Consider the following 24,883-nt stretch of genomic DNA (forward strand, 5'->3'; position numbering starts at 1 on the left):
TTATTCAAACAAAGCTAAAGAAATTAAATTTGATCATTTTAGCATAATGTAATTACCCAACACATACAAAAATGATCCAAAAAAAAAGAAAAAAAAATCCACCCTTTTGCATTAACCTCCCTGTTTTTTCTCAACCATTATTTATCATTTTACAACAAACCAAGAAGATCCAAGGATTCTCCATGAATCAATTAAAACCAGCAAAAGATTGTAACATCCTACATTAACACGAACACGATGAACGCGTTAATCAACAGAACCCCTGCAAGAAAAAGAAAAAAAAAACGCACGCTAGCTCTTGTGAATACGACAGAACTAAAATATCATATAAGCGCAAAGATTGAATTGATCAATACATACCAATGTGCCATGGAACATTTCTGAAGCTGTTACTCCAAGATGATCCAAGGAAACAATCGTTCGTCGTGTTGAATCCACTAGGGCAATTGCATACAAATGAACTATAAGGTCCTCCATAGCCACAAACACCATTGCTTTTTTCACAATTAGCACACATATCAGGATAATCATTGTTGAAATTGAACTTGTATTTCAACGCGATCCCATATTTCCATACTTGAGGATTCAATTCTTCGCCACTAAAGCCGTATAAAGCAGAGTATGATGAACACTGCAACTTATTTAAGTCCATCTCAAACGCGGGACCAAGATCAACAGGTGTGTAAACACAACAAGTTGAAATTGGTAAATTGAGTCTACTAATAGCTTGACAAGAATATAATAAGCTACAAACAGGGGCACCCTGAGAGTCACACATAGGGAAAGTTGAGTTAGTCCCTTCATTATTCGATTTGTAGATTGACGAAGAATCAGTTGCACAATCAAGCAACGCGAAAACTGTTTCATCATGAAAGGAAAAAGGCGCGTTAGCGTCTAGACTAAAGCCTTTACTTGGTTGTGTACAAGCACATGTTGACATAGAAGGGTCAGTAATGTACATGATTTGGTGGTTGTAGTCTATGGATGTAACAGGATAACATCCTGTGTGTGTCTTGAAAGAGAGTTGTTGATTGTTGCAGATAACATAAGGTTGAAATCGCGGATCGCCACAGCCAGGACCAGTGCCAAAAGGGTATTTGATTGGTATATTGCCACATGATTTTTGACAAGTTTGTGATGTGATTAGTGAAGGAAGAAGAAGTATGAATATAATGCAAGAGATCAGGAAGTTCATGTTTTGGTTTTGAATATGAAAATGTAGAGAAGGCAAGGGAGGGGAGGGAGGAAGTGAAATGTGGAAGAGTAGTGGTATATAAATATAAATGTATAAGGTCTAAAGGTAGTGTCAAATTGATCTTATTTTATGGCCTTATGGGGATTGTTCCCTTTTCTTGGACTTGGTAATGCATAGTATCAAAAAGTCTCAATGTTTGAGATATCCCGGGAGAAATCACGAGGTTTCACGTTTTAAATAAAGTGAGTTCTTTTTCTTTAGGGTTATCCAACATTCGTGTTGGTGGGAGGTAGAGGTGGACAATGGACATATATCGTCGAAAATTGTGATATCGAATCAAGAGTTATCCAACATTTGCGTCGGTAGGAGGTAGAGGTGGACAATGGACATATATCACCGATAATTGAATTTCCGAATCGAAGTTTGATTATGATGCTGAATCAAGAGCTCTTTCTGTTTGTTCAAATTTTGATGGATAGAGTTATCCAACATTTATGCTGGTGGGAGGTAGAGGTGGACAATGAATATATATCACCGAAAATTGAATTTTTCGAATCGAAGTTTGATTATAATATCAACCAAGAGTTCTTTCTGCTTGTTCAATTTTTTGATGTATACAGTTATCCAACATTTGTGTTGGCTGGAGGTAGAGATGGACAATGGACATATATTCTACATTGAAGTTTGATTACGATACCAGATCAAACTAAGAAAGTTTGATATTTGTTATCTCAATTACTAAATTATGAAATCAAATTTTGATTCTAATTTTATTTTATGGTTATTTCATGTGTATTAATTAAGTGCCACCAAAAATTGCAAATGTAAAAGGACATCTATTATAAGTTTCTAATGTTTGCTTTTTTAAAAATGTAAGACTAGTTTGTAAATGCATGGTGATGGAGAAATACCTTGTAGATTTAATTTAATTATAATATTTAGATATTTGAGAACTCTAATAATTGGTTTGATTAGTTTAATTATGTCAATGATTATGCTTCCACTAAAAAAAAGAAAAAAGGCATCTTTTATCTTTTGTAATGTAACACAACTATATTATTATACTATATAGTATATATAGGTGCTCCTCTTGCCAGCAAATGAGCCACTTTAATATAGTAATAACAATCTTTACTTTTTTTTTTTAGTTTGTTTAAAAAAGTTAGCACTTATCTTAATTTTATTGTTAAATATTATTCTGATATACTTTTAAGTATTATATAAATATAATCACAATTCATTTAATTTAATCCGTGATAAACACTATGTCATTCGCCTCCCTCCCCAGAAATCTCATTCATCACTTTTCCTCGCCTCTCTCATTTTATATAAACACAAATGTATAAATTGTGTTTGTATAAAGAGAAAGAAAGATGTATATACAAATACATATCTCGTCCTATACATTTATAATTATACAATACAAATCTTCCCCTGTCTAGTTTTCTTTTGTCTTTCTTGCTTTATACAAAATACAATGTATAATTTGTATTGTGTAAAGCAAGCGCGCTAGAGAGAGAGAGTTTTGAACACAAATGTTTTAATTCGATTCAAATGTATACAAGTTTAAATTTTATGCAGATATACAAGCACAATCGTTGATACATATGCATAGTAGTTATATATATAAAATTATCTAACCGATATACATATACAATCGTTCCGTTTTTTATACAAACGAGATGTCTGCCTACGATTTATACAATTGAATTGTTCTATAGTTTGCTATGGCCAAAGTTTTGGCTAGCGCTGATGTGATTTTTGTATTTGCTAAATCTAAAATTTACTCAATTATTTTTAGTCGAGACCGACCAAATGTGTAACTTGGTTGTCAAATCTAAGCCCATATTTCTAACATATGTCCGGCCCATCAATTTTATAATGGATATTTTCATAGGCCCAATTTGATTCCAGAGGATTCAACCGCCAGCTTTCTTCTCCAGCGAAGAATTGTGTGTTAGTAAGAACCCTAATCCTTTTTTTGAATGATTATTCATAAATTAAGCTTGTAAATGTCATTTTATCCTTCTAATTGGATGTTTTTTTGAGTTAATTTTCATTTTTGTAGCTTACAGTTTGAGATTGGCTTATGTTGTAGACTCTATTATGGATGGAATATGTTAATTCTATCTTTAGAATAAGAGAATTAGCATTTATATATCAATTGGCTGTCTTACAGGATATTGAGTTTTTTTTTTTTTTAAAAAAAAAATATTAAAGTTCCTAGCTCTCTGCTCTTTTGGTGCTCTTTTGGTGATTCGAACTCGTAATCGTAGAGTTGAAGGTGGAGGATGCTTACTATCCGAGCATTGAGCTACCCCTTTTTGTTGAATAGTGAGTTGAATGTTTAAGTTAGCTGTTTCTGTTATGGATGTTTATTTATTGGTGAAGCAATAACAGCATCAGCCAGCCTTCACTGCTTTCTCCACCAAGAAATCTGACCAGAAAAAATCCACTTTCCAGTTTTCCTACTTATGTTTTCGTGCACTTTTGTCTACCCATCTGTTTTTTATTGCCGAGGTCTATCAGAAACAGCTCTCTAACTTAGAGGTAGCGGTAAGGTCTGTGTACACTCTACCCTCCAAAGACAAACACTTTTTTGGACTAAGTTTTGCTGTTTCTTATTGTAATTGGAATTGAGAATTTGAGAATTGGGTTTTAAAGATAGGTTCTTTATGATAAAACAATATTTTTTGATAGATTCTTTATAGTCGATCTCTTTTTCTGGTAAATCCAAGGTCCTTCTTCTTCACTGGCATCCTCCTAATGTGGCAAATTTCTTGCTTTATCTCTTCCTCAATAGCAGCAGCATCAGATAGGTTGATTTTTTTTTTGCTTTATTCGATTTCCTTCTTTTCTTGATGTTGCATTTGCAGAAATTGACCTCTTAACAAAAAGTTACTGTAATCAATGTTTAATGTGATCATCGTATTTGTTTTACAGGTGACAAAGAGATGAAGTTTCTATAAATTGATTTTATACATGGAGGAGAGCCATGGCATTTGCAAGCTTTAATGGCTCTCTCAAAGAGATATGAGGAGGTGTTCTGCTTTTGTTTTTCCTTACCATTGTCAAGTCTTGTCTTATCATCAATACTTGGGTTCTGTGACAAAACACATGTCATTCTTTTCATATTCAACTAATTCTGCAGTTGCAAAGCGTTCTTGCCTAACTTTAACTGCCGCGAGATCTTTTCCAGATTATTCGCCTAAAAAACCCTCCATTAGAGACTTTGAACTTGTGCAGCACATATCGACTTCTATTAAGCAACGTTACTCTGAGCACGTTCGGCGTGTTTTAAAGCCCTTTGAATCAAAAATTAAACCTGACCACATCGTTTGGGTTCTCATGACCATAAAGAATGATTACAAACTGGTTATAGATTTCTTTGATTGGTGGTGTCAACGGAGGGACCCGTCAATTGAGGTCCGTTGTATTATCGTGCATATTGCTGCTGCACAGAAAGATGCAAGGATAGTACATAGGCTTATTCATGATTTTTGGGCAAGACCCGGTGTAGATGTGACAGTTTTCTTCCCCCAGTTTCTTGAAAAGTTAATATACACTTATAAGGATTGGGGTTCTAATCCATTTGTTTTTGATATTTTCTTCCAAGTGCTTGTAGAGTTAGGAAGTCTAGATTATGGAAGAAAACTTTTTGATAAAATGTTGCACTATGGCTTAGTTCTATCTGTCTCTTCATGTAACTTTTTCCTTTCACGTCTCTCGCATGAGATTGAGGAGCACAAAATGATGCTAAAGGTCTTTAATGAATTTTCTGAAGTGGGTGTTTGCTGGGACAATGAATCTCATAATATAGTGATCCATTCTCTTTGTCGGATAGGGAAAGTTAAAGAAGCTCATAACTTACTCCTGCAAATGGAGCTGAGGGGGTGTATGCCCGATGTTGTAAGTTACAGCACTGTGATTAATGGATACTGTGCCGCTGGACAGCTTGAATCAGTGATGAAGATCATCGAAGAAATGCAAGTAAAAGGATTGAAGCCAAATGCATTTACTTTTAACAGTATAATTCTTCTTTTGTCAAAGAGAGGGAAAGTGCATGATGCCGAGAAAATCCTGAGGGAGATGACTTCCCAGCGAATCACTGCGGATAATGTTGTTTACACAACTCTTATAGATGGCTTCTGCAAAACTGGGAACATAAGTGCTGCATACGGCCTGTTCAATGAGATGCAGAGTCTTAACATTAGCCCTGATTTGATAACATATACTACCCTTATTTCTGGTCTGTGTCAAACTGGAAATATTGTTGAAGCAGATAAGTTGTTGAATTATATGCTTGGCCGGGGGTTAGAACCTGACGAATTCATTTATACAACACTTATTGACGGTTATTGCAAGGCAGGGGAGATAAGGACAGCCTTTTCTCTTCACAACAAAATGGTTCAGATGCAGTTTGTGCCAAATATTGTGACTTACACTACACTAGTAGATGGGCTTTGTAAACTAGGGGAACTTGAAACAGCAAATGAACTTCTCCAAGAGATGTGCGGAAAGGGTCTTGAACTGAATATTTACACATACAACTCACTTGTTAATGGTTTTTGTAAAGCTGGAGATGTGAATCAAGCGTTGAAGTTGATGGAAGATATGGAAGCTGCAGGTATCTGTCCTGATGCTTTTACGTATACTACTCTAATGGATGCTTATTGTAAATTAGGAGAGATGGGCAAGGCTCATGGACTACTTCGTCAAATGTTGCTTAGAGGGCTCCAACCCACAGTAGTTACATTCAACGTTCTGATGAATGGCTTTTGTATGTCAGGGATGCTAGAAGAGGGTGATAAACTGTTGAAGTGGATGTTGGAGAAGGGTATAATACCAAATGCTATTACTTACAATTCTCTTATGAAGCAGTATAGTGTGCGAAATAATATGTGTATGACGTCAGAAATTTACAAGGGTATGCTGGACCAAGGAGTTGTACCAAATGCCAATACCTTTAACATATTGATACGAGGACATTGCAAAGCTAGAAATATGAAAGAGGCTTGGTTTTTGCACAAGGAAATGATCAAAAAGGGATTCACTCCGACATTAGAGACTTATCATGCACTCATCAAAGGGTTTTTAAAGAGGAAAAAGTATTCTGAGGCGAAAGAATTGTTTGAAGAGATGAGAAGATATGGTTTATTGGCAGATAAAGAATTTTACTCTATCTTTGCGGATATGAACTATGAACAAGGGAACTTTGATTTGGCGCTTGAGCTTTGTGATGAAGCAGTAGAAAAATGTCTTACAGACAAGACTGATAACAGGAATGCATGATGGTTGTCTGACATGATTCTGCATCCTGTAGCTATTTTTGGAACCAGTGACAAAAAACTAGTTGTCTTGCTCCCAATGATGCTAATCTTTTTCGTGCTGAAGTCAGTTCAAGTTGTGTTACTCTGTAAGTCGTCAGATGATATTTTGAGACATGCGAGTTTACTATACTTGGTATTTGTGTATTTAATTTTTAATTCACTTCCATTTCTTCAAAGAACTAAAGCTGAGTACACTTTTAGATGCATGCTGCAATCTAGCATTTGGGTGCACTTTTTCTTTCTTTGCTTAGATTTGCACCATTCGATGCAGGGAGGTGAAGGGAGGACCAATGAATCACCTTTAAAACAATCCCGCTTGGATCAGAAAGAAGCATGCAAGCTAGGTAAAAATTGCAAATTCATGTTTCCTCCTTTATAGTAAAGTGGAAAACGGAACACGTTAGACTATACTCTCTCTTTTTCCCATACAAACCTTTATATGAACTTCTTTGGTAAGGGTGCAAAACTTTAAATGGACTTGTACATGGCTATGCTATACTTTTATTCTGGTGGGGTGGAGAGTTGATGTTAAGGATGTAAAGACAGAAACTCCAAGGCACCTCATTATTTTAACCTATATTTGATGTTCCTAGCTGCAGAAGTGCTTGTGGTTGATCTAACGTTCATCTTTCTTCGTGAATCAGGTGTCGTGGACTTGGAGTTCTACTGCAGTGAAGTATACTAGAGTATACCACCAATAAATATCAAAAAGCACCGGAAACCAGGAGAAGATTCGTGAAAAGTTGTTGTTTTGATATGTGGAAGTAGCGGTTCAAAGAATGCATGATTGTTTAACCCAGTTTAAACTGTTGGAGGAGGTTAGATGATATTCAATGACTATTTCTTGATATGTATGAAATTTTCAAATAGCTCTCACCGGTTGGTAATTATGCCATAGACCTGGTGGTATCAGTTTCAGGAGAAGATAAATTGTTGATCGTGCAATCAATTTAACTTTAAATTTAAGTCAAAAGCAGTAGTAATCAAGTATCTATTCTGATCAAGTTTGTTTTTCAATCACCTATCAACTGAAGCTAAGTTAATTCTTTGGTGGGGAAATTGATGTTGCTTTGAGGTAGCTTTGCTGTTTTATTCTTTTATTAATGTTTTTTCTAATTAAAACGTAGTATAAATATATGATATGATATGTTTCTGTGGTTAAAGTCTCGCGTTATTTAAAATAGCAAGGGAAATAGTTTAGCTTTCAGGGTTGATCACGGTTTTCATCTTAAGAGTTGCATTCTATCTTCTGCGACATGATAATGTTGCTCCACCACAAACTATATCTTGTCTATTTAGTATAATACTAATCTCATAATCACAGTGCAATGGCTACAGGATGAAGCTAGTCAAAAGCAGCAGACAGTAAAGAACAAGGACCGAGCAGAGATCTGCTTTAGCAACGTGACCATCTGAAGGTGCAGAGGGACCTGGGCTCTCAGCAGTCCTTGCTATCTCCATCGGGCAAGTGTAGTTGCAGCGACTTGGACGAACCACTCTGTATACACCGGTGCTTGTTAAAACAAAGGTATCCTTCCTGTTATCCTGTCCAAACGAGAATATGCAACCTAAAGCAGGCAATGGACTATTGGGAACTGAGCTGCAATTGAGAGGGGAATCATGAGCACAACTGAAAGAAATGCCTCTTGCTGTAAAGTTCCCACTGTTATACGGATTTTCTTGAGCTGCCCAAAAGTTCTTAGCATACAAATCTCCATAGAGGTAACTGCAAATGCAACCATCCTTCTATTAAGTTGTGTTCACTAATGTACAATTTTTATATCGACAAGGGTGTTCATATTTACCTTCCATATATGCAGGGATCAGTCTTGGAGCGATAAACATAGCCACCTGATATGGCTGCACATCCAACTTCTTTATTTATATCAGAATGGCGGTATCCTAACACTGGGAATATGGGATCCTCGAAATCACCAGCTGAAGCATTTTTCAAGCGTGAAGGACCTTCATACATGCTCCATCCATAGTTTCCTCCTTTTGTGATGATGTCAACTTCTTCATACTGATCCTGCATGATTCAAATGATTTTCAGAAACTCACGTCAAGATACCAGGTAGCATGTTATGTCTGTTGACAAGATCTTAACCAACAGAGATATAATAGGTCTCAACAAAAATGAGATTGTCAATGAACCTGGCCAACATCTGCACAGATGAATTTCGAAGGCCTTTCTGAATCAAAGCTACAGCGCCAAGGGTCTCTCAGTCCAAACGCCCAGATTTCAGGCTGCAAATCCTTATTTTGTGAATAAGGATTATCTCGAGGAACCGAATAGTTACCCCAATGTCCAAGGTCTGCAACATATGGTGCTTGCAATGAAACCTTTTGAAATGGAGGTGGTAACGTAATTCAACATGGTATCAGAGCTGGTATAAGCTCGAAGGAACCAGACCAACAAAGATTGGCTGTTTAAGTACACAAATGAGTGAAAAACCAACCAATGATGGATTTGGTGCAGTCCCATTAGCACTTAACTCTGCAACAACAGAATGGTATTGGCATGGCTGCTTATAATATAATTTTTAGTTTTAATTTTTTTTGGTTGACTTTCTTTTTAGTCTTTATGCAATTCTTTAATTTTAAACTTTTCATACATTTTTGAACACAACATTTCAGTCCATTCTATATATCTAACTGTAAAATTCAAAAATCTTTCTTTTACTTTTTAAAATTTCATATCAAGTCAATAAATCAAACAATAATCAGGTCTCACTTTTTTAACCAACATAAATTGTGCTGTGATGGTTGAAATCCTTGTGTTCTTAATCAAACGTCTTTTATTCTAGCGTTAGCATGAAAACAATCTAATCGAAAATATTGCCAAAAAATGAATTTGTAATGCACAAATTCAACTTTAATCAGACGTTCATACGAATATCAAATCGAAAATCAAAAAATCGTAAAAGTTCCCACTTCTTCTAGATAAAAAACAGCACAAATTTCAACTTTAACGTGTTCAATTCTTGGCCATGAAGCATACCAAAAACATAATCTAACTTTTTTTTCAAGGGGGTAGACATAATCCATTTAAGTTTCTATTTGTTAATTGCTCTCAAAATTATTTTTCCATGTAAAGGACTTGACTGCTCAACTTACTCACTTTTTTTTCCGTTCGATACTCGATACTTGTATTAGATTCTGATTATTTTCGATTAAATTTATATAAGAATAATTAAGTGATTAAAAAATATAATTTTAAAAATATTTATATATAATCTAGTAAGCCGGTGAGTGGTGGGTATGAAAGCTAGGGAGTAAGGGTTGGTTTAAAAAGACTTTAGGGTATCGTAACATTATACTCATACATAACTCAAATATATACTCCTTTAAGTTATAATTCAATTGATATATTTATTTTATTTTATACTATATAAAGTAAAATAAATAATATATATATAAATAATTAAATCATGACTTCGTTACTTACATAATTTTAACCCGCATAAACAACTCCTTAGTATACAATACTCCTCATGTCTCATATTAATCGTTCACATGCCCCTTTATAACGCTCCTTTAAAAAAAACATAAATAAAAATAATAGTTTCAATTCCTTTTTTTTTTTTTGAAACTTTACAATTTTTTTTTGCAATTTAATTTTAATCAAAGGATAAAATAGTAATTCTCTCTTGATTTTGTAAGTCGATAATTAATTTAGAAATACCTATTTTTGATAACGTGTACAGTTGATATGTAAACAGAAAGATGGAGTATCAAATCAAAGTTACTCATAATTATTAATGCTCGATCTAGGTCCCCCTATCCTCTCTCCCATATTTTGTTGACTTTACGTCAGTTCATGATATAAACGAGTCGCACACCTAGTACATGCCCCCTCCCCCACACACACACTATTTATATCTCATATCAAACACTATCACTTCATTACATTTTCATTTGATTTTTATTATGGCTAAAAATAATTTGAAAATATTAGGAGCATGGCCTAGTCCATATGTTATGAGGCCTCGTATTGCTCTTAACATCAAATGTTTAGCCTATGATTTCTTAGAAGAACAATTTGGTACAAAAAGTGAACTTTTACTTAAATCAAATCCAATTTACAAAAAAATTCCAGTTCTAATTCATGATGGAAAACCTATTTGTGAATCTTTAATTATTGTTCAATATATCGATGAAAATTGGACTAATTTTGGTCACTCTATTCTTCCTTCTCATCCTTATGATCGTGCCATTGCAAGATTTTGGGCATTTTATATTGATGATAAGGTGTGTGCTTTCGTTAATTTTTAGTTTCATGTGTTCTCGAGCAGTGACATAGCTAGAATTTTGAGTTTATGCGATTTGAATTCCAGAGAGAATCGATATAGTGAATTCTGGATATATTATTTAAACATATTAAGTAAATTTTAGAAGGTTTGACCCGTAGGGATTGTTGAACCTTTTTGTACATAATATATATATATAATGTTAAAATTATTTTTTGTTATCGTTTTTAAATTTTAGTTTTTTCCTAATTAAAAGGTAGAAAAATTGTTTCTGCTTCCATTTAAAAGCATTTGATTTTCCAAAAACTTCACTTCTCAACAAAAATGTTCTTTTTTTTTCCCTTCAAAATAAGTGTTTCTGACCTCCCAATAATTATGTCAAAAAGACGTTAAACCTATAAAAATGTCTTCTATAAATCACAATTTTATCATCGATTGTTAAATTGCTCGTAGTTAACAAAATTTTGTGTATGTCACGCTAAATAGAACTAGCGACATATTTTTGTTGTTTAAATGCATTAGTAATCACATTATTATGAAGAAAAAAAAAGTATAGTATTTCGATTTTCTAGTTAGAATTACCTGTAATGAAAGGGGTTCAATTGAATTCTGTTAGTTGTGAAATAGTATTGAACAAATATGTCAATAACAATCTTTCTTTTACGTGTATAAATTGTTGTATACTCTTGAAATGAGTTAATGTAATGGAAATCACATTAGAAATCATGACTCTGCCTCGAGTAGTATAGCATACTAAACATTTTACTCGATCCTGCTGTGGTTTCCAGCACTGTGTGGGGTTCAACTGAATTCTGTTCGTCGGGAAATAGTATTGAACAAATATGTCAATAACAATCTCTCTTTTATGTGTATGAACGGTTAAATACTCTTGATATTGAGTTAATGTAATGGAAATCACATTAGAAATCCTGACTCTGCCTCGTGTAGTATAACATACTAACATTTTACTCGGTCCTGCAGTGGTTTCCAGCACTGTGTGGTGTGGCAGCAGCACAAGACGAGGACGCGAAAAAGGCAGCAATGGAGACTGTGATTGAAGGCCTAGTGTTGTTAGAAGATGTCTTCAAGATTAACAGCAAAGGCAAGAAGTTCTTTGGTGGAGACAAAATCGGATACTTGGACATTGCACTTGGTTGTTTCTTGGGTTGGTTAAAGGTTAACGAGAAGTTGAACAACGTAAATCTCCTTGATGAATCCAGAACTCCGAGTTTATACCAATGGGCTAAAGATTTTTGTGTTGATAGCGTTGTCAAAGATGTCATGCCTGAAACTGATCAGCTTGTTCAGGCTGCAAAGATCATTTGGGCAAAAATTTAGAGCTAAATCCGTATGTTCTTCTTTTGATCGTGATGTTTTAGAGTATGGTCTTGATAAAAACGGGTACTAAAGAGTTGCTTGTCGTTGTGTAATAAGATATTCAGCAAAGATCTACTTAGTTACTACTCTTTCCGTTCCAGAAAGAATGACACAATTCTATATTTCCTTACTAAGAAGCTTGCATAGTCATAGGAGTACTAATGACACGTTTAAGACCACAAGTTTTATAATTACGTTAATGTTATGACGTATTTAAGATCACAAGTTTCAAAATGTTGAATTCTTTTTGGAATCTATCAACAAATGGATAAACTAATAAGGTCCTCTTCTTTCAAATTTTCTCATCCACACATTCTCCCAACTTCACAATCCACATACTTTAAGCACTATTTGTGTTTCTAACTCTGCTTTGATCATGGCTGAAAATGATGTGAAACTATTAGGATCATGGCCTAGTACATTTGTTATGAGGCCTCGTATCGCGCTTAACGTAAAATCAGTGTGTTATGATTTCTTGGAGGAACAGTTAAGTTCTAAGAGTGATCTTCTCCTTATATCAAATCCAGTTTACAAGAAAATTCCAGTTCTAATTCATGATGGGAAGTCCATTTGTGAATCACTCAACATTGTTCAGTATATTGATGAAAAATGGACTAATTCTGGTCCCTCTATTCTCCCCTTGGATCCTTATGATCGTGCCATTGCTCGATTTTGGGCATGTTATATTGACGATAAGGTACACATCTCTCTTTGTAAGTACTGTAAAAGCTTAAGTTATTAGAGAGAACACTTCAAATTCAATTATCTTTGATGTGTATACAGTGGCGTATCCAGAATTTTAAATTAATGGGTGCTTGATAGTTAAAGCATAGTACAGCACGTTGATCGATCCCACCTATAATATTGTTTATATATTTGGTAGTTAGGACAAACCAGCATAATTTACTAGATAGAACTTATGTGCAAGAAGCATCAAAAACTCTTCTTATTAATCATAACTTCAATATTAGTTGTCGAGGAAGCTAGTCATGGCAACAAATAGTGTAAAGCTTCTAGGTTCATGGGCAAGCCCGTTTGTGAACCGCGTTGAACTAGCTCTCAAGATAAAGTCTATTGAGTATGAGTTTATACAACAAAATATGATAAACAAAGGTGAGTTGCTCCTTAAATCCAACCCTGTATACGAGAAAATCCCCGTCCTGATCCATGACGAAAAGCCTATCTGTGAGTCCCTTGTCATCCTTCAGTACATCGATGAAGTTTGGATTAATGATCCCCCGGTTCTTCCGTTTGATCTCTATGATCGTGCCATAGCACGATTTTGGGCAGCCTATATAGATGAAAAGGTGAAGACTATATTTCATATCACTATCTCGTTGTAGGACTAGTATGTCTCGAAAATTCCTCTTACATGTTGTAGTGTCCAATTCTTTGGCGGTGGAAACTCTAATACCATGTTGAGATTGTGTGATCGTGTAATCTAAAATCTTAAGGTATTAGGAATAGAACATTTCTAATTGCTTGTTCACGCTCCAGATGTTCAGTCTTGAACGTGTGCTAGAGAGTGTTAAGAGTCTCACATTTGTTAAGAGAAAAAGTTGTCGTCATGAGCTAGCTGAGGCCTATTTCCTTAACAAACATTTTTATTGATGCTGCAGTGGTTTCCATTATTCCGTTCCTTTGCGGTTGCCCAAGGAGAGGATGCCATAAAAACAGCACTAGAGCCAGTGTTCGACGGTCTGGTGTTGTTGGAAGACGCCTTCAAGAATTGCAGCAAAGGAAAGAAGTTCTTTGGCGGAGACAAAATTGGATACGTGGACATTGCACTTGGATGCTTCTTAGGTTGGATGAGGGTGATCGAGAAGATGAACAACGTCACACTACTTGATGAAGCCAAGACTCCAGGTTTATACAATTGGGCTGAAGATTTTTGTGCTGATAGTTCTGTCAAAGATGTCATGCCTGAAACTAATAAGCTTGCTGAGGCTGCTAAGAACCTTATACCCAAAATCAGAGCTAATGCATCTAGCTAAATCCACACGCCACGTTTAGCCTATGAAGCCTCGATATCTATTCTTAATCTCTAAAGTCTAGCTAAGACCATATATGGAAATAACATTTGGTATTGTGTAAAAAACTACTAAGAAATGAGTACTATGAAGCCAAGATCTACTATTTATAGGTTAATCATTTATGTCTTTATTTCTGTTTTGGAACTTGAAATCTTCTAAAACAAACAGAATTAAGAAACTTACTGAGCTGAAAACGTATATACATTCGTGTTGAGTTACAACACATTCAAACCCGAAAAACTTTTACATAGCGAAGTATACTTAGACTTTTCACTTATCATATATGGAGTTTACATATACTCCTCGCTTATAAAGTTTACATAGGGTGCCTTACGCAACATAGAGGACAGTAACTATAGTTTCTGACTTGAACCGGGTGCCTACTGCCTACAAGATGTGGCTTTCCCTGGGCAAAGAGAATCTTGCTGATCCTACATTGTTCGTCTAACATACAAACAGAAAATAATTATGCATAAAATACATATTTGCTTATCATATGATTAAGATATTAGTACTAAAATACTAAAAATTGATGGTACCATTATGCTGTATGAGTAGGATGATGATGTAGTTTTGGAGCTTTATGGTTTATAAGATGCCTTTACAAAGAAAAAGATGCCAACTAACTCTTTGTATTTTAAGTCAAATTGTACATCTGTGTTTTGGCAACATCTGTGTTTAAGAGACCATGAGAAGAATCAATGTGAATACAGTGGCGGATTCAGAATTTTTAAATTAATGAGCATAATACAACATGTTGATCCCACCTATAATATTGTTTATTTGGTAGTTATAACAAACCAGCATAATTTACTAGATAGAACTTATGTGCAAGAAGCATCAAAAACTCTGCTTATTAGTCATTCTTTCAATATTTGTTGTTGAAGAAGCTAGTCATGGCAACAAATAGTGTAAAGCTTCTAGGTACATGGGCATGCCCGTATGTGTATCGCGTTGAAATAGCCCTCAAGATGAAGTCTATTGAGTATGAGTTTATACAAGAACGTGTGTTTAACAAAAGTGAGTTGCTTCTCAAATCCAATCCTGTTTACAAGAAAATCCCAGTTCTGTTCCACGACGAGAAGCCTATCTGTGAGTCCCTTGTCATCCTTCAGTACATCGATGAAGCTTGGCTTAATGGTCCCGCCATTCTTCCTTCTGATCCCTATGATCGTGCCATAGCACGATTTTGGGCAGCCTATATAGATGAAAAGGTAAACACCTAAACTTCATTTGCAACTTATAAGAAACAACCTCTCTATCTCTAACGTAGAGGTAAGGTTTGTTTACACTCTACCCTCCTCAGACCCCACTTTGTGAGACTACAGTATGTTGTAGTTGAATTTGTAACTACTAAGCTTGATATGTTGTTTGTGGTTAATTTCACGTATGATCACTGAACGTTACCATGCTTGAAAAGTCGTTTAGATGAGTAGTTAACTTCATCAAATGGTTGCAGTGGTATCCATTGGTAGCGGATTATAGGAACGTGGAAGGAAAGGAAGCAAAAGCAGCTATGGTGGAGAAAATTTCTGAAGGGACTTTGCTGCTGGAGGAAGCTTTTATCAACATGAGCAAAGGTAAATCTTACTTTGGTGGAGATAGTATTGGTTATGTTGACATTGTTTTTGGTAGTTTACTCGGATGGGTTAAGGTAATCGAGATCGTGGATGAATTGAAGATACTAGACGAAACAAAGACGCCTAGCCTAGCTGAATGGGATGAGAAATTTTGCTCGCACAATGTCGTAAAGGATATCATTCCAGAGACTGAAAAACTTGTGGAAATTTATCACAAGTATGTCGAGTTGAAGAAAGCTAACTTGAGTTGATAATGTTGCTGATTTTTCTTTATCTGTGCTTTGAAAAATAATAAAAGACGTTTGTTATCAAAAATATTACGTTCAGTTGAACTCGTATACCTCATCTAAGGTTCATCCCCTTTTGAATAGTTCTAATAAAATTTGCTTCAAATCATGTGTCACATATGCTGATATAGGCCTGCAATGTTGTGTGTGACCATGTCAAAGTCTCAATCTATTGTTTTCTTGTTTCACAACATAAACCAAAGTCATCTTAGTATTCTATGTTTGCTAAAAATTATAATCGTTTGGTACGCTGACAAGGTGAGATATCCCAAGATTGAGCTCGGGACAAATTTATATACCATCTACTAAACACAGTATAAATTTTATTTCCCATCATCTCTCGGGTGGGATAAATTAGTCTAAGAATTACAATCTCGAAATAATTTAGTCTACATGCCAAACGACAATTGGTGTGATGCCACTTAAGTTCTTAGTTTATGACAAGTTAGACAATTGTTTAGCTTATTGTACCATCACTAGGTTTTGGGTTGCCTACATAGATAACAAGGTATTACTTTCAACACAAACTATTTTTTTGTCACATTAAAGTAATCGAACTATGTAACTTGATCAAAAAATATTAATAACCGGATTCACTAACATGTTGGATGTGCGTATAAAGTCCCACATTGGTTGTTAAGAAAAAAAATTACATATTAGGTGAAGGGATAGTTATAACAATGTGAGGCATTTCAGGAAAAATCGTACTAGACTTGACTCAAAATGGACAATAGTAAAGAGTACTTAAATTGACAATCTGATCATTGACTCTAGATGTTGAATTCGAATCTGTATCATACAAATAAGATACAACTTATTTGATTGATGAGACCATAAATCCATGGGAGACTAGTTATTTGCAAGTAGTCAGATTCGAATAAACAAGTAGTCAGATTAATTCAAATGTACATCTTTTTGAGTAAAAAAACACAGACTCGTGATTAAGAATGAAAGAAAAGCTAGTTATAATTTACAAAAACAAACAACTACCTATTACATCAAAAAAAAAAAATTATGAACGTTAGATATTTCGAATTCATTTGTAAAAATATACAAGTATATGTATATGTGATACAATAATGTTTAGCTTTATGAAAAGGTGAGTATGTGCATCCTGGCATAGCTAAATGGAGTAAGTAGAAATAAAACTCATTTTAGCTGGTATGGGAATTATTTATATCCACTTTTTGAGTCTTTTTTTTAAAAGTAAATTTCAAATAATTCAATATTTCCTAACAATATATGCCTAATATGGTCTTTATCCCTTTCGAATAATTTTATGATTTAACAGAATTTAATAATTTAAAGTTAAACTTAATATATATATGTGCGAAAACTTTATAAATTGAGTTGGTTACACATTTTAAAGCTCTCACCCAACTCAAAATTTATAGTATCTAAAATCTAAAATATGAGTTATTTAAGAGCAGTAACAATTATGTAATATTGTTGGTTTTGATATACAATTAAAGAAAGTGAATCTTTTTTTGAATATTTTCTAAAAAAATTGTAATTTTAAATTGATAGTATTTGTGTGAGTACAGATCTATTCATCAAAAGATTAAAAGGAAAGATTAAGTTTATCTTTTCAAAAAAAAAAAAAAAGAAAGTTGTCCCTATTTTTTGTAACAAATTAAAAGGAAAAATATTGTCAATGAGAAAAGTACTTTTGGAACAAGTGCACAAATAGCCTATTTTGGGACCATATTTAAAGCATAGCCTAATTTTATGAAGTATTGTTTATAGCCATTTTAGAATCAACTTCAGATACAGATGGTTGAAGTTAAATTTATCTACTAATATTTATCATATTTGTGTAATTAAACAAGTATTTTTTTTCTTTTAAATTTTAAAAATTATTTTTTAAATAGCTTTTAGTTTAAGAAAAATGACTTATTGTCAAAAGCAGAATTTTCTTTTTCTTTCTGAACTCTCTTTTAATCTCACCACCTAATTCATTCAAACGCCCCTTAACTCTAACACCTAAAACCTAACCCCTCCCCCAAACCGACTTGGGACTCAACCCAAGATTGTCTAAAGACCTACCCCAAACTAGTAACCAACTAGAAACTTAACCCTGCCCCGACCCTAACATGTCCGACTTGGGACCCTTCCACACTCGAAACTCAACCTAGACTCGTAACTCAATTACTCCTAACCATGAATCAACAGGGGACTTGGCACCAACCTCAGATTCGATCTCACGACTCAAAAGGTATCAGGAGTTTGATGAGATTAAGATTGAATCTCTGATATGAAATCAGACATCGATATCACGTCTCAAGTAAAGATCAGATCAGAATCGAGTCACAAAATCAGAAACTAAGAAAAAAATATTTTAGTAGTAAAAAAAAACATTCTTTATATAGATAGAAACTAAAACAAAAACAAAACCTATCCTAATCAAGAAGCAACATTACACACCAAAATTAATTTTTGTTGCTATCCAAAAGCAAAACCTCCACGTTTTACTATTTTATCTTTCTATATATGCCAAAAAAAAAAAAAACTCACCAAAATCAAAAACAAGAACCCACCAACTTCAAGAAAATGGAAGAATTCAAAGTAGACAAATGGGGTTATCAAGTGAAGACTAGTTCTGATTCTTGCATATCTGCCATTAATTCTTATTATCATCAGGTACCTTTTTCATATTTTCTTGATTTTTATCAGTATGAGTAAAAAAGATCAGATTTTTATCAGTATTGAGTAGAAAGATTAGATTTTTATTGATTTTGGGTTTATGTGAACTTTGATTCTTGAGGTTTGGTTTAGGTACTTAGCTATGGAAGAGAGAGGTCAGTTATATTGGAAGCTCCAAAACAAGACCCAACTTGTGTTTTGGCTAATATTTTGGCTGCTCATTTTCTTTGTTCTGCTGATTCTTCGCGTGCTATGCCACTTCTTGAAGCTGCCAAGTCTTGTCTAGTACAAATTTTGCAACTTTTTGGTTTGTATTTTTGTATTTGGGAGTTTGGTTTTGCTTATTTGTTGTTAATTTTCTTTGTTTAGGAACAAGCTAGCTTGTATGAGAAAGTGGTTTTTGAGGTAGTAAGTTATTTGATTTTACCTAATAGAGATGATGATGTGGCTGTTGAACTACACTTAAAGGTAGGTTCTTTTATTGCTGTATGTTTTGTTTTTGATCTTATTGTTCTACTACAATGGTGTCTTGTTAGCTTCTGATTATGGATAGTTGTAATAGTTTCAATTAGCTAGTAAAAGGGCAGTCCGGGGCACTAAACTCTCGCTATCGCAGGGTTCGGGGAAGGGTCTATTGTATGCAACCTTATCCATTTCTGTAAGAGACTGTTCTCATGGCTGGAATACATGACCTAGTTTCAATTAGCTAGTATTCCCATCAAATCATAGTGTGTCAAAGTTTATCTCTCCAATATTCTGTTTTTCAGAACCATATGATTGTATATAGTCCTATCCATTCTTCTGTTTTATGTTCTTTAAACAACTCCAATTATCATTTGAATCCCAGTTCAGTTTCATCAGACAGTAACTGTTATTTAACGATCTTTTGAGAATTCAAATTTGGTGTTCATTGAATCAGAAAATTCTTGTCAAGGAGTATCTGATTTTGTTGGTCTTTGACATATAATAATAATTAAGAATCTGATACTTTAAAACCTTAAGGATGTTGTACAATAAATTAGTCAAAAAGACAAATGACAAATAGTAGGTGGTGACAATTGTCATCATGTATCCATTTTAGTATCTTTATGAGTTTGCCTTGATGATCTCAGTGTTAATCTCTTGATTGATATATGCATTCCCTATTTTGCAGCTGCTTAAGGATTTCCCAAGAGATCTGGTCACGGTAAAGCGCGCTCAAGTGCTCTCTTTCTACATGGGTCGCCCTGATTTGTCTCTGAAACTTGTTGAACAGGTTCATACCATATTGACTAAATATTGCCTTGACTTCTTCCTCTCCTAGACAACTTAAGAAACAAAATCAATAAAATAAATATGTAATAACTTGTATTAGACATTATATCTGGAGGTTGAGTATCCATAATAGGAGTGACTAATGTGGTCATTTCTTTAAAAGTGAGTTTCGATTCCTTTTATGCAATTATTCCTAGTAAAGTTTCTTGATTTTGTCCTACAGGTCCTACCAGTAAATAAACATGGAAGATACATTTATGGCATGCTCGCATTTGCCCTATTGGAGCTTGGTCGATATGCGGAGGCAAAAGAAGCTGCAAAGAAAGGCTTTGAGATTGATAGTGAAGATGCCTGGACACACCATGCTGTGAGTTACTCCTGTTTGCAAGTTACTCTTTCCTTTCTAGCTGATACAAACACATTTGTGGTATTATATGTGCTTGAATTTACTCTGCAAAATTTATCAACTATAACTATTTCTATGCCTCACTACCAAACTAGTTGGATTGGCTCCGCCAAAAAGCTTGTTTATCCCTATATTTCCATATAAGCATCCAAACCAGAAAGTGGTTACAAAGGTTGCTGGCAAACACCAGACCAAGCTCGTGAAAATCTTCTGCACAGAACAAACCGTGTAATTGTACCATTAACCTCTATCCCAACTAGTGAAATATCCATTGCACATTACAAACTTTTAATTGCTAGTCCAGTCATCATAATACTACAGATAGTTAACAAAGGTCCCATTTGAGGGAATCTCTTCCTATTGTTTTATCCTAGGAGAAAAAGAATAAGCATGGACATAATTTTTTATTGTGATGGAATTGGCGGTGTAGTTTGTATCATTTTGTCGGAGGAAATGCATTTTATTCATTCACTGATATTCTAGCATCCTATTTTTTTGCTTATTTTATCACAATCTCCTTGCAGCTCTGTCATGTTTATCAGTATGAGTGTCGTTTTAAAGAAGCAGTACAATTTATGGAGGAGTGCTCAAGAACCTGGAGTTCTTTGTCATCTTTTATGTATGCGCAGAATCTGATAAAAGCACTCCTAGTTCGGCTCTGAATATAGTATTTTTAAAAGCTAACCATTAGGATATTGCAGGTATACACACAATTGGTGGCATGTTGCGCTTTGTTATATGGAAGGTCATTCGCCCATGGAAAAAGTAAGAGATGTTTATGATCAAAACATCTGGAAAGAGTTGGAAAGAATTGATGCCAGTTTAGCCGAAGTAAGTTAGTTGTTTGTAGTCAAAGAGCATTTTAGTTCTTTAAATATGCTGAGAGTTACATTTTTCTTGGTATGCAGGTGTACTTGAATGCTGTTGGTTTGTTACTCCGGGTATATTTACGAGGTGGGATTAATATATTTGGGGACCGTTTAAAGATCCTAGCTGATCGTCTGACAGATAAAGTGAGTTCAGGTGCAGAAGCATGTGAATTTCTGTTTTTAGGTTATTAGGATAATTGCATGCATATTCACTTAAGTTGGGATATGTATGTCTTTCCTACCTTTGAAATGTGGAAAATCGGATGACAAGCTAGTTTGTTTAGCTAATCATCAAAGACTTCATGAAAAAATATGGAACAAATTTAATATACTTGTTATTATTGTGAAATGAAAGGTGTTGATTTAAGTTATTTAACAATACATGCTTTTAGAAAGGTCCTCCGTAACCCCATACTAAATAGAATAAAACTGATGAAGAAAATCTTCAATCAGTTGAGAAAATAGATAAATGATATGAATCAGGTTTCGTTCTTTCAGTGTCATTTGCTTTTTCATGAATCATTTCCTTTCAGATTAATGTTAATGATACTTCGGATTGGAACTGTAAACTTGATCTGCATTACTATGAACTTCCATTTAGCAATTACATTGTGCGGTCCTCTTCCCCTTCTGTCTATACAATGTAATAAAAACTAAATGTTGTTTCTTTGTGCTGCCACTTCTATATTAGGCATTCTGGTATCTTGAATGGCACCTGGATGTATTGGTGTTATGGGCCCTATCCTATACAGGCGAAGTTTCTAAAGCAGAAGAGTTACTCGAGGGTTTGAAGTCCAGGTCAGGATGGCTCTTTCCAATCTCATAACTATGCTGTGTCCAACGTACTCTGATAATTTTGTGCTTTCCTGTAGAATTTCTACCATGACCAAGAAAAAACGAGAATATATGCAAAGAGCTGTGCTGGTTTGTCCCTTTTTCTATTTACTGAATTCTTCATTACTTCTTGGAGAAAATGTTTCACAATTTCTTTCCTCTTTCAATAGCAAAAGATTCTTTTTTATTTAATACTAAAAGATTTTCCTAATGCGTTTTACTGTCTTTACAACTTGGGCCTTTTTTAGACCCAAAGGATTCATTCTGCTGATTGCTGTTGGGAGATGAAAACATAGTGCTGTTTAAACTTACTCCCTCTGTTTCAGTTTGTTTGTTTGGTTTCAAGATTTATAAGACACTTGAATCTTGTGATCACTAATATGCGTAGAAGGTACCAAAATGTCATTTAATCTTGTGGCCGTAAACATTAACATGCCATGTTGAAAGTTAGAATAAAAGAGTTGCCAAAAAAAGGAAGACATTCTTTTTAAAACAGATTAAAAAGGAAAGTAAAACAAACAAATTTTAATGGAGGGAGTATTGATTATACTGTTGCTTGATTCTCGTGCCAATCACATCTTTGAAAATATTGATTCATTTAATAATTGTACGCTTGATATTTGATAGATAAAAACTGTTTCTTTCAATTTTTAACTTTTAATTCTTTCTTTACATTTTTATTTTAGCTTGCAGAAGTGTTATTCGAATATGGTAAGGGTGAAAATGAACGGGCATTGGAATTGCTCGGACAAACATTTGATGCCATTGACTACAAGGTAGTTTGAACATGAACAAGGGGTACTCATGCAGTTTGTTTAGCATTATTTTATTTGTTTCATGAATGATTAGCAAAATACTACCTTGTGCAGATTATTGGAGCATCAGACGAGCAGCTTGATGTTTTTAATGAAGTTTGGATCACTATGTTGCTAAACAGTGGTCGGGCTACAAAAGGTTAGATCATTTGGCTTCCATTTTGAAAGAAATTCTTATTAGAGGTTTCCGGTGGTGGTGATAGTTTTTATTCCTGTAAAATGGAGTATGGCCTCTTTAAGAACAACAACTACAACATTCCCAGTGTAATCCCACAAATGAGGTCGGGGAAGATTAGGATGTACGCAGACCTCACCCCTACCTTTGTGAGGTAGGAAGGTTGTCTCTTATAGACCGTCAGCTCAAGAGCAGTCAAAGTAGGGTTGCGAGAAAAAGTATGGCCTCTTTGATAAAGAAGGAAATTTGATCCTAGGATCTCTCTGCTACCCTTCAAACCTCACTCTTTGGTATACACTTATTTTTGTCTAATCTTAAAAGTTCGTAGTCACTTATCCTTGAGTTGTGGTTTTGGAACTCGCAGCTATTGAGGCAATAGAGATGCAGCTAAAAAAGAGGGAAGGAACCCCGTTCTTGTGGCGCCTCCTGGTACGTCTTGGCTCTCTGATCCATTATTTTAGCTTCTAAGATGAGTATATTGTTCAGGAATAACTGCACTTTTCACTGCCATCTCTGAGGATTAGCGCTCCTTATCCAGGTGTTTAAATTGCCTCACATAAGCCTTTATTCTTTTCTAACATGCATCGACAAATCATATCGATAATGGTCTATCAAATACGTACCTCGTGGATTGCAAATTCTACTATGAATTACTTTTTACCTCGACTTTGTATCTCCAAATTCTGCAGTAAATTCAGAGTGTTTTATGTATATATGAAGGTGAGATGGAAAAAATGTACCAATAAAGAGTGTTCTTTCTTGTACATATGCAATTACAAGTATAAGCACATTCCAAGTATAAAATATCCTATGCTTCAATACTCCATATTTAATGTCTTCATAAGGTTTCTGAAGGCTCAAATTTGATGCTATCAAGTTGTAAGGCATAGAGTACTAGTTGCATATTAAGGAGGACCAAAAATAAGTCGGCGCATGCACGATGTAGAATGAGAAGTTTCTTCTGTTCTTTTATTAATTGACTTATGTATCAGATTCCATCCACCCTACAGTCGACGATAATGATTGGCTCTATCTATGAAGATATTGATTTTGTTCACAATAATCAAATTATATCTGGCCTTGTTTACACCTTTCTAGTCATTCTCGATAAATCATTGTTCATCTTTCTCTCCTCTTGCTCGACAAACCAACTTTTCAAGCCTTGATTTGTCCTCCGCGAGAAGGAATTGGATTATAATGTATAACTGTTGCTTGTTGGTTCAGGAAAAAGGTTATTCATCAATGTCAAGAAACCAAGAAGCTATACAAGCAGGCAAAAAAGCTCAGTCATTGGAAGGTGCATACTTCAACTAATCTTGGCAAAAGGATGATAACTATCCAAAATAAACTCTTTTGCACACCTCTCAAATGTTAGTGATTTTCACCTCTTGTATCCCTCTCCTCTAGTAGAATGTGTAGTAAAGTCTCTCCATGTTGTGTATTTATAAGCAGTGTCCCCCCAAGCCAATTCTATCGTTGGTGAGGGCGGAGACACTTGTAGGGAGAACAAGACTCAAAACTCGGAAGTCCTTAAATAATCTCTTTTTTTCATAACGGTGATATTCAGATCAGATTGTTGATTTCATGTACATGTTATCTTTCACCAGCACAGGTAGAGAAGAACTTACAAAATCTTGAATAAATGAAGTAGTATTTTGATTTGTCAATGAAATAGCACATGCTATAGCAGTTGTGATTTTGAGGGGACCTAACTTTTATTGACTAGTAGATGGTGCCATCAATGTTGGCCAATAATGTTTGTACTATCTAACTCACAAGGTTATTCCTTGTCCCTTTTGCCAAAATTACTTGCAAAAAAAGTCAAATTGATCCAT

At 34.6% G+C, this 24,883-nt stretch overlaps 7 protein-coding genes across 17 annotated transcripts; 5 read left to right on the forward strand and 2 right to left on the reverse strand.

The window, feature by feature from the left end:
• LOC101254998 (putative RING-H2 finger protein ATL21C) lies at positions 1–2,414 on the reverse strand. Its single transcript, XM_004239322.5, has 2 exons — positions 361–2,414; positions 1–262 (listed from the first exon to the last, which is right to left on the reverse strand). Exons 1-2 carry the CDS (start codon positions 1,193–1,195, stop codon positions 219–221), a joined length of 879 nt encoding a protein of 292 aa, XP_004239370.1. The 5' UTR covers positions 1,196–2,414; the 3' UTR covers positions 1–218.
• Positions 2,415–3,083: 669 nt separating this feature from the next.
• LOC104644350 (pentatricopeptide repeat-containing protein At1g05670, mitochondrial) lies at positions 3,084–9,196 on the forward strand. Of its 10 annotated transcripts, none has more exons than XM_069297730.1 (7): positions 3,098–3,155; positions 4,139–5,822; positions 5,985–6,611; positions 6,797–6,869; positions 7,170–7,343; positions 7,850–8,247; positions 8,346–9,196. In XM_069297730.1, the coding sequence occupies exons 2-3, from the start codon at positions 4,229–4,231 to the stop codon at positions 6,485–6,487; spliced, it is 2,097 nt and encodes a 698-aa protein (XP_069153831.1). In that variant the 5' UTR covers positions 3,098–3,155; positions 4,139–4,228; the 3' UTR covers positions 6,488–6,611; positions 6,797–6,869; positions 7,170–7,343; positions 7,850–8,247; positions 8,346–9,196. The 10 variants fall into 10 exon arrangements, with proteins under 10 accessions (XP_010320645.1, XP_069153831.1, XP_019069568.1 ...); XM_019214023.3 differs by having other exon boundaries at positions 7,864–8,247; XM_069297729.1 differs by lacking the exon at positions 3,098–3,155 and adding an exon at positions 3,159–4,014.
• Positions 7,858–8,560, reverse strand: LOC138348483 (HIPL2 protein-like). Its single transcript, XM_069297733.1, has 2 exons — positions 8,331–8,560; positions 7,858–8,251 (listed from the first exon to the last, which is right to left on the reverse strand). The coding sequence occupies exons 1-2, from the start codon at positions 8,558–8,560 to the stop codon at positions 7,858–7,860; spliced, it is 624 nt and encodes a 207-aa protein (XP_069153834.1).
• A 1,232-nt stretch (positions 9,197–10,428) lies between the features above and the next one.
• Positions 10,429–12,289, forward strand: LOC101249821 (glutathione S-transferase U17-like). The gene is made up of 2 exons (XM_026031023.2): positions 10,429–10,776; positions 11,757–12,289. The coding sequence occupies exons 1-2, from the start codon at positions 10,456–10,458 to the stop codon at positions 12,111–12,113; spliced, it is 678 nt and encodes a 225-aa protein (XP_025886808.1). The 5' UTR covers positions 10,429–10,455; the 3' UTR covers positions 12,114–12,289.
• A 106-nt stretch (positions 12,290–12,395) lies between these two features.
• On the forward strand, positions 12,396–14,308 carry LOC101255298 (glutathione S-transferase U17). Of its 2 annotated transcripts, none has more exons than XM_010322348.4 (2): positions 12,396–12,849; positions 13,772–14,308. In XM_010322348.4, the coding sequence occupies exons 1-2, from the start codon at positions 12,529–12,531 to the stop codon at positions 14,144–14,146; spliced, it is 696 nt and encodes a 231-aa protein (XP_010320650.1). In that variant the 5' UTR covers positions 12,396–12,528; the 3' UTR covers positions 14,147–14,308. The 2 variants fall into 2 exon arrangements, with proteins under 2 accessions (XP_010320650.1, XP_010320651.1); XM_010322349.4 differs by lacking the exon at positions 12,396–12,849 and adding an exon at positions 13,058–13,459.
• Positions 14,309–14,804: 496 nt separating this feature from the next.
• On the forward strand, positions 14,805–16,161 carry LOC101250402 (glutathione S-transferase U17). The gene is made up of 2 exons (XM_004238697.5): positions 14,805–15,399; positions 15,645–16,161. Exons 1-2 carry the CDS (start codon positions 15,082–15,084, stop codon positions 16,014–16,016), a joined length of 690 nt encoding a protein of 229 aa, XP_004238745.1. The 5' UTR covers positions 14,805–15,081; the 3' UTR covers positions 16,017–16,161.
• Positions 16,162–17,393: 1,232 nt separating this feature from the next.
• On the forward strand, positions 17,394–24,602 carry LOC101250691 (uncharacterized). Its single transcript, XM_004238698.5, has 14 exons — positions 17,394–18,692; positions 18,828–18,980; positions 19,065–19,163; positions 19,849–19,950; positions 20,173–20,316; positions 20,880–20,974; positions 21,057–21,186; positions 21,264–21,368; positions 21,916–22,022; positions 22,097–22,148; positions 22,745–22,834; positions 22,928–23,012; positions 23,413–23,477; positions 24,273–24,602. The coding sequence occupies exons 1-14, from the start codon at positions 18,543–18,545 to the stop codon at positions 24,360–24,362; spliced, it is 1,467 nt and encodes a 488-aa protein (XP_004238746.3). The 5' UTR covers positions 17,394–18,542; the 3' UTR covers positions 24,363–24,602.
• Positions 24,603–24,883: the final 281 nt, after the last annotated feature.

This window comes from Solanum lycopersicum, chromosome 5 (genome assembly GCF_036512215.1).
Source record: "Solanum lycopersicum chromosome 5, SLM_r2.1".
Lineage (NCBI taxonomy): Eukaryota > Viridiplantae > Streptophyta > Magnoliopsida > Solanales > Solanaceae > Solanum > Solanum lycopersicum.

Bases quoted from the DNA above. Each gene is read 5' to 3' on its own strand.
- LOC101250402 (XM_004238697.5), top strand. From the start codon at position 15,082: ATGGCAACAAATAGTGTAAAGCTTCTAGGTACATGGGCATGCCCGTAT. The intron at 15,400-15,644 runs GTAAACACCTAA...AAATGGTTGCAG, and splicing joins CAGCCTATATAGATGAAAAG to TGGTATCCATTGGTAGCGGA.
- LOC104644350 (XM_010322343.3), top strand. From the start codon at position 4,229: ATGAGGAGGTGTTCTGCTTTTGTTTTTCCTTACCATTGTCAAGTCTTG.
- LOC101249821 (XM_026031023.2), top strand. From the start codon at position 10,456: ATGGCTAAAAATAATTTGAAAATATTAGGAGCATGGCCTAGTCCATAT. The intron at 10,777-11,756 runs GTGTGTGCTTTC...TCGGTCCTGCAG, and splicing joins CATTTTATATTGATGATAAG to TGGTTTCCAGCACTGTGTGG.
- LOC138348483 (XM_069297733.1), bottom strand. From the start codon at position 8,560: ATGCAGGATCAGTATGAAGAAGTTGACATCATCACAAAAGGAGGAAAC. The intron at 8,252-8,330 runs GTAAATATGAAC...TTGCATTTGCAG, and splicing joins GATCCCTGCATATATGGAAG to TTACCTCTATGGAGATTTGT.
- LOC101255298 (XM_010322348.4), top strand. From the start codon at position 12,529: ATGGCTGAAAATGATGTGAAACTATTAGGATCATGGCCTAGTACATTT. The intron at 12,850-13,771 runs GTACACATCTCT...TTGATGCTGCAG, and splicing joins CATGTTATATTGACGATAAG to TGGTTTCCATTATTCCGTTC.
- LOC101254998 (XM_004239322.5), bottom strand. From the start codon at position 1,195: ATGAACTTCCTGATCTCTTGCATTATATTCATACTTCTTCTTCCTTCA. The intron at 263-360 runs GTATGTATTGAT...TTTTTCTTGCAG, and splicing joins AAATGTTCCATGGCACATTG to GGGTTCTGTTGATTAACGCG.
- LOC101250691 (XM_004238698.5), top strand. From the start codon at position 18,543: ATGCCAAAAAAAAAAAAAACTCACCAAAATCAAAAACAAGAACCCACC. The intron at 22,149-22,744 runs GTTTGTCCCTTT...TTTTTATTTTAG, and splicing joins ATATGCAAAGAGCTGTGCTG to CTTGCAGAAGTGTTATTCGA. The intron at 23,013-23,412 runs GTTAGATCATTT...TGGAACTCGCAG, and splicing joins CAGTGGTCGGGCTACAAAAG to CTATTGAGGCAATAGAGATG.